General features: G+C 30.7%; 3 protein-coding genes across 3 annotated transcripts in view; all 3 read left to right on the top strand.

The window, feature by feature from the left end:
* Positions 1 to 232: 232 nt before the first annotated feature.
* On the top strand, positions 233 to 677 carry LOAG_03949 (hypothetical protein; the record flags this gene model as incomplete). Its single annotated transcript, XM_003139486.1, has 2 exons — positions 233 to 385; positions 462 to 677. The coding sequence occupies 2 exons, from the start codon at positions 233 to 235 to the stop codon at positions 675 to 677; spliced, it is 369 nt and encodes a 122-aa protein (XP_003139534.1).
* A 644-nt stretch (positions 678 to 1,321) lies between these two features.
* On the top strand, positions 1,322 to 1,580 carry LOAG_03950 (hypothetical protein; the record flags this gene model as incomplete). Its single annotated transcript, XM_003139487.2, has 1 exon — positions 1,322 to 1,580. Exon 1 carries the CDS (start codon positions 1,362 to 1,364, stop codon positions 1,578 to 1,580), a length of 219 nt encoding a protein of 72 aa, XP_003139535.1. The 5' UTR covers positions 1,322 to 1,361.
* Positions 1,581 to 5,607: 4,027 nt separating this feature from the next.
* Positions 5,608 to 6,860, top strand: part of LOAG_06409 (hox-6c) — an 11,359-nt gene continuing 10,106 nt past the window's right edge. Inside the window, exon 1 of the mRNA XM_020447139.1 lies at positions 5,608 to 5,637. Within this exon, the coding sequence (XP_020302598.1) occupies positions 5,625 to 5,637 (13 nt within the window). The 5' untranslated portion in view covers positions 5,608 to 5,624. The remainder of the gene's footprint in view (positions 5,638 to 6,860) is intronic.

Genomic DNA, 6,860 nt, shown 5'->3' on the forward strand with positions numbered 1-6,860 from the left:
AATCAGGTTTGTTGAGGTGTATCGTAAAGAATGACAAGGTAATGAGTAGGTAGGTAGGTAGGTAAGGCAAAGGGAGTAGGAGGAAAAGAGATGGAGTAAATGGTCGCACCTTTGAAAAGTTGAATTTTTCATACGGAAACCTTCCCTGTAAAAGGGCTGGCCGAGCCAAGCCAAGTTGAGCCGTCCATCCGTGAACTGCTTGGGAAATCAAGCACGTATCAGCTAATCGGAGATGAGAAGAAGGAAGAGTTCATCATCCCAGTTCGACGAGTCGAGCTCTCAAGAAAAATTTACGACATTGTTTTATGGGTTCAGGAGCCAGTTGGCGGCATACATCAAAGACGCTCACATCCTTTGGGCTCCTTCCTCATTGGCTGTTGACGGGGTAGAGGCGGAGTTCTTTTGATCTTACCGATCGAGAGGATGAAGGAGGAGTATAGGAGGGTTAAACCGAGCTGGAGATGCTCGGAGGTATAGAGGGATGGAAAGGAGGAGGAAGTGGGAGGAGGACTCGTACTACTCTGACCGATCATCACGACGACGAGGACGACAACGACAACGACGAAGGAGACAAGGAGGCGGAGGACGAATGTATTGACAGGGCTGCCTGCAGGGTTGCAGGAAGCCCTGCATGCTGCAGTCCGCCCTGCTCTACCATCCCGGCAGAGGCAGTATAGCACGCCCCATCATCATCATCCGTATTATATTATCATTAGGTGCCTCACAAATGGTACCATTACTTCACCTTATTGAAATTTATTCCGTTATTTGCTTTTAAATTACCCATTATTGCATTGGTCAATGATTTAGGACGCCATTTTCGGAGGCAATTGATGAAACGTGAAGGAAAATGATAATTGGAAGGTGGCGTAAGGAGAATAGACACTTTATAATAATTGATAAACATGTAAAAACAAGCAAGAATTTATCACTTCTTTTTATGCTTTCAAGTTTTTTCTCGTCACCTTCACTAATACCACCTCACCTGTAACTCTCTCCTTCCTCTCCTTCTGTGTTTCTGACATATAAATTAACTACAAACATTTGAAAGAGCGATATTTACCAACATTTTAGGAATAATTATAAGCAATATCTAAAGTTTTCTTTTTCCTTTAGATTAAGTATAAATTGATATTTAATGAGAGATAATTAATTACCGTTATAAATGTTGACATTTTGTTGCTTAATCCTCCTATTTCTCTTGATGTGATAACAGACACTCATTAATGAAATGAAATGCATTTGCTCGTTAATTCTCCGATCTTGTATCTTACGGACTTAGTGGATCACACTAAACATATTACACCAAACGGATAGCAATTTTACAGGCTGGATAATATATTATACGGTAGTTTACGTCGATGTATCCCAGTTGGCAAAGTCCCGATGATTCGCCTACCGTACAGCCTTACTGGAGTCAACACGTTAGTCAGGCGGCCAGTGCCGCAGCTACGCATCAGAAAGTTGCAGTTGCAGCTGCAGCATATGATCCGTTGTTATATCCTGCCCAAAATTATATGAATAATATGAAGAATATGCTTGGAGCTGCTGCGCAATGGGTTGAATCGTCAAGCACGTAAGTCATCTAACCTTCTCATTACTTTTATTTGAGTTGTCAAAATGTTGGTGAATTATTTGACCCAGTATTTTTCATTTTTCATAAATTCACATCACTTTGAGAAATTGTCTCTTGAACAGTAAGTACTTCAATTTGATGCATGGAAATGACAATTATTGGACTAAGTATTAGCTGAGATCTTTATAAGATTAAATTTGTTCGAACCAAAGCATTCACAGTTTTGCCTGTTTGTCTTTTTTTTTTTTTTTTTTTTTTAATTAAAATAGTTTGGTAATATAAATTCATCATCTTACACTACCTTATCTCATTTGCCAATCATAAATTGATCATGATAATAATACGAGAATTACAAGTAGTACTACTTATTAAACAATATTATTTTAGGTTAACCTCTAACTAATTCCATTTTTCTTTTTCTTTTTTTTTCTGCTCAGTCTGAAGGAATGATTTTCTTGTTTATGACGTGGAAAACTGTTAGGTTCATAAAAATGAATGGATTTCTGGAACTGATTTACAGTTTCTTTCCTGGTCATATATTTAATTTCCGTATGTCATTAATAGAAGTCATTAATAGAAATAGGTCATTTAAGGAGGTTCCCTTTTTTTCCAAATTACATGTAATCGAAAAACAAACAAAAACCTTTTGTTGAAAATAAGTCATAATATATTGGAAAAATGAATGGAAAGAATTGAATTAGAAATAGGAAATTGCTAAATTTGCTATCATTAAAGTTATCGAAACTTTTGCGCATTTAGTTTTGATTATTTCAGGAAAAAGCTTGACTTTTGCACTTTTTTATTATGTATTTATCCTGCAAAATCAGTTTTGATCTCAACATTTTATGAGTAAATTTTTAAAAGTTTAAATTGTACAACCATTAACAAAAAATTGTAAAATTTCCCGACAATTTCTTTTGTGATCATTTTAGCAAATCAATTAAATATTTCTTGTAGAACACTTTTCATTTTCATCCTACCAAACATCAGTGAAATATTTAGAATTTTAAAAAATGATTAAAATTTTACGTTTTCTCCAGTTTTCATATTTTCAAAAGAAAAAAAAATCATGAAACATATTTCGATAGACGGTTGTTGCACTGCCGTAAACTGGTTTTTTTTTCTTTTTTTTATAATCCTAAAATCGAAGTAGTGAAAAATGATTGGTTTCAACTGTCACCCGCCTTTCTCTAATGCTTCATCCAAATTAAATTATTGTCAATTAACATATTACTAATCAAAGGATTATCTGAGAAAATATAATTGTCTGTAGAATACACTTTGTAATTTCTTCTCTTCTAATGTCCTAATAACTCTGTCATTAGATACAGCTAAACATTCTTGTCACTCTTACAGTCGAAATAATTAAATCATTGTGATAGAAAAAAAAAGACAACTTAGTACTTATCTAGATTAATGATTTGAGCGAAATTACAACTTCATTATAAACGTGCAGAAGATGAATGTGATGAATTGCGAAGTAATGTTGTGATTGTACATACAATACTTCATACCATTATATTATATTGTTGTAATATTTAACTGTAAATAAAAAATTATTTAAATTCATTAAGTAACTTCCCAATCACATGTTGTCAATGGATTCGTTCTTTCGAACGATTTAGTAAGATTAATATACTACAATATCTTCAAATTTAAAAATTATGAAGCATTTATTTTAGTAAATAGTTCTTAAATCTAAAATATAGTAATAAATTTTTTAGATATAAAAACTTTCAAATATTCTCACACCTGTTCTTGATGAAAAAAAAAACTTTAAAATTAGTCGTAATTCTAATTTTAAACTACAATAATTATAAATTGTGTTGCGATACAGTATGACTATTATCAGTGAATTTTAAAAATCAGTGCTTATCATACGACAATTATGTTATACGTTTATATGCGATATTTGCTTGTAAATATATTATCATTCCTTAACTGATCTCTTGAACGATTTAGTATGATTACAAACGACATTTTGCATTATCAAACTTGAAATTAAGGAAGCACTTGTTTTAACATTCTTTTTTTCGAAATTTAAATATATTTTATAAATTGCTTAAAGAATCGAGCGAAGCGTAATTGTACTCTTTGAAAATTGCAATATATTATTTTCAAAGGTTGTAATGAGTAAACTAATTATTAATTACTAAAAAAAGAAAGAAAAAGTGCTTTTATTGATTATATTTATTTATAGTTTGTGACCACAAAATAGATCAATAATTAGTATTCGAAACTTTATATATTTATTTGTTGACATCCGATGATGGATGAAGAAAATGTAAGTAGAGTTACCCTAATGGTGAAATTGTACCATATAAACGTACATAATTTATTTTTTATTGCATATTTACGATCTGTTGAACTGTTCACTATTTCTCTTATCACTTCTTTTTCTTCTTTATTTATAGTTTTTTCTTATAGATTTTATAGCCATTCTATGTTAATTTAAAAATTAACACTTTTAAAGTATTTCAATTTATCAGTTAACTTATCGAGTATTTCAGTTATTTGATTATTCTGCTGCTCTTTCTTTTAGCATTTTACAGTATGCATTATCTTGTAACATATTACCTTCTTCATATACTCTCCTCTCTTTGCATTTATTTACACTTAAATCATATTCAATGATTTTTTTTTGTAAGAATGTTAATGAAGAATATGCTGAAGGATAGGATGGATCGATGATTATCTTCAATAATTTCTATAACTTTACTTTATATAATGACCTATTCTAGAATAAGTTATCATGAGGTCATCTATATTTGTTAGCCATCAGATCCCATTTATATCACTGATTATTCTTTATTAATAGACTATCCATGTGCAGTATATCTGGAATTTTCCCATTCTTATATTGCATATATAATTCACATTTTATTGCTCGATTTACGACTCGTTTACGATAATGGCCGAATGTACTCTTCAATTTCCTTCAATTCTCCCTCCCCTTTCTCCCCTTTTTACCCATCTTTACCCTTTCCCGCCGTCCACATCATTCCTCTCTCTCAATTCTGTCTTTATATATGTATACACAGACACACATACACACACACACACACACGCACACACACACACACACCGATCGTATACTTGACCAGTCACCGGACATCAACGATGGCATAGGAAAATACGACAAGGAAACGGGGGAAAAAAAAGGAGAGAATTGAAAGGATAGGAAGCCGAGAAGGTCACATTGTTTTTTTTAATTGTTATTTTTGACATGGAAAAAAAAAGCTTACTGTCTTGTTATTGTTATTGTTATCTGGCTGTCATCGTGTCATTATCGTCACAACAATCATTATTATCATTGTAATTTATCGTTATCGTCGTCGAGGCCACATTATTATCATCGTTTGTCGTCACGGTCTGTGGGTACCCTCCCATCAATTTAGTTTATTCAATAGACTCATTTCCAGTCAGTCCAGTCTATCTATAACCAATCGAAAGCCCCCCATCTTACTCCGTCATCCTTTTCGCTTATGCTATACTCTCAACCTATTACTTTCATCTATTAGCTGTATTTTATGATACGATTATTTTGTTTTGTATTTTTACAAAATACTAGGAATGAAATTGATTGGATCGTGGGGACAGAGTATTGGTCACTTTTGTCATCATTTCGATGAAACTTTTTGAATTGCTTATTTTTTCGGGAAAAAGGATTCATGTTACTTGAAAGGATTTCATAGGCAAGCATTGAAGAAGCGGATATGCATAAATATCCGACCTTTTGCTATTCAGAGAAGTGACTTAAGAGAAAGCAGCAGTTTGGTCATTAATCTTTCCCTTGAGAAAAGACTTTTTCTTCTTCTAATCGGCGTGTTCAGATCAAATCGTCACAACAAACTCTGAACATAACACTTTCTGTTTCTTAACTTTTCTTCAGAAATATAAATATTGTTGTAATTCAGATTTCATTAAAAGTTTCATTATAATTTACAGATTTCCAAACTATAATGCTTTACAACCAGCGTCAACGTCACATTTGCCGGTGATAAGTAGTGAACGAGCAGTACAAATTAGCCAACCAGTATTTCCATGGATGAAAATGAGTGGTTAGTTTAATTGTAAAGTTTACAAAATGTTGAATTAGGAAATGCGTAATTCATTCTGAAATTGTATTACTTTGTTTGGTTTAAATCAAATTAAAATAATTCAAATTAAATTAATTTGTACGAAAGCAGGTTTGCTTCATTTCAAATGGAACAATCTTTATTTCAATATTTTATATCTTAGAAGTCAATACGAATATAATTTTCTCTTTCTCATCCAGTACTAACTCTCTTCCTAAGATTTCCTGGGGAAAAAGAATTTATTTCGTAGAAAATTATTATAGTCTCTTCACCTGATAGCAATATGTTGTATAGCAGAAAAAAAATGGTACGGTAACAATTAAATTGATTGGTATCTGCTAGGGCGATCATTTTACTTCGGTCTAATACTGCTCTCTCTAGCCATTTCTGTTAGCTTTTGTAAACCTGATAAAGCAAACATTATGATGATATCTGATGAAGTTTAATATTTTAGAACAAATTAGAATTTTTAGGCTGACCTATTGAGCGATAATTAATACCGGAAATAGAATTTTGAGAAGTAATAATGGCAGGATATTTCACAATTAAACTTTAGTACTAATAAATAAATCACTGGAGAATAGAATGAAAAGAGTTTGAAAAAGAAATGAATGAACTGATTGAATGCATAATGCATAATTCACAAAATATATTGTCTTAAGAGAGTGATTTTGCTTGAAATAATTTGTAATAATTTTCAAAAAACTTATATTATTCGATGATTTCATCGAGGAAAAGAATGAATAATTCGATTTTTACCGTAATCGGAAATGAATTTGTTTCGAATAATTGGATGAATATAAAAAAAAGGAATGACAATTTGAAATGAATAATAAATGCATGTTAAAGCTATCATTTGTTGATTGATAAGAACTATTTCTTCATATTGGCTTCAAATACACATTACACTACTACATATTATTTTGCTATTCCAATACAACGAATATTGCAAATGTGTACAGATTATTACTATCATTATTCTTATTATTATTATTGTTATTATTATTATTACTATTATTATTATTATTTTGTTATTATTATTATTATTATTACTATTATTATTATTATTATTATTATTATTATTATTATTATTATTATTATTACTATTATTATTATTATTATTTTTATTTTATTATTTCATTATTTTATTATTTTATTATTGTTATTATTATTATTATTATTATTATTATTATTATTATTATTAT

Source organism: Loa loa (assembly GCF_000183805.2).
Source record: "Loa loa unplaced genomic scaffold supercont3.13, whole genome shotgun sequence".
Classification (NCBI taxonomy): Eukaryota; Metazoa; Nematoda; class Chromadorea; order Rhabditida; family Onchocercidae; genus Loa; species Loa loa.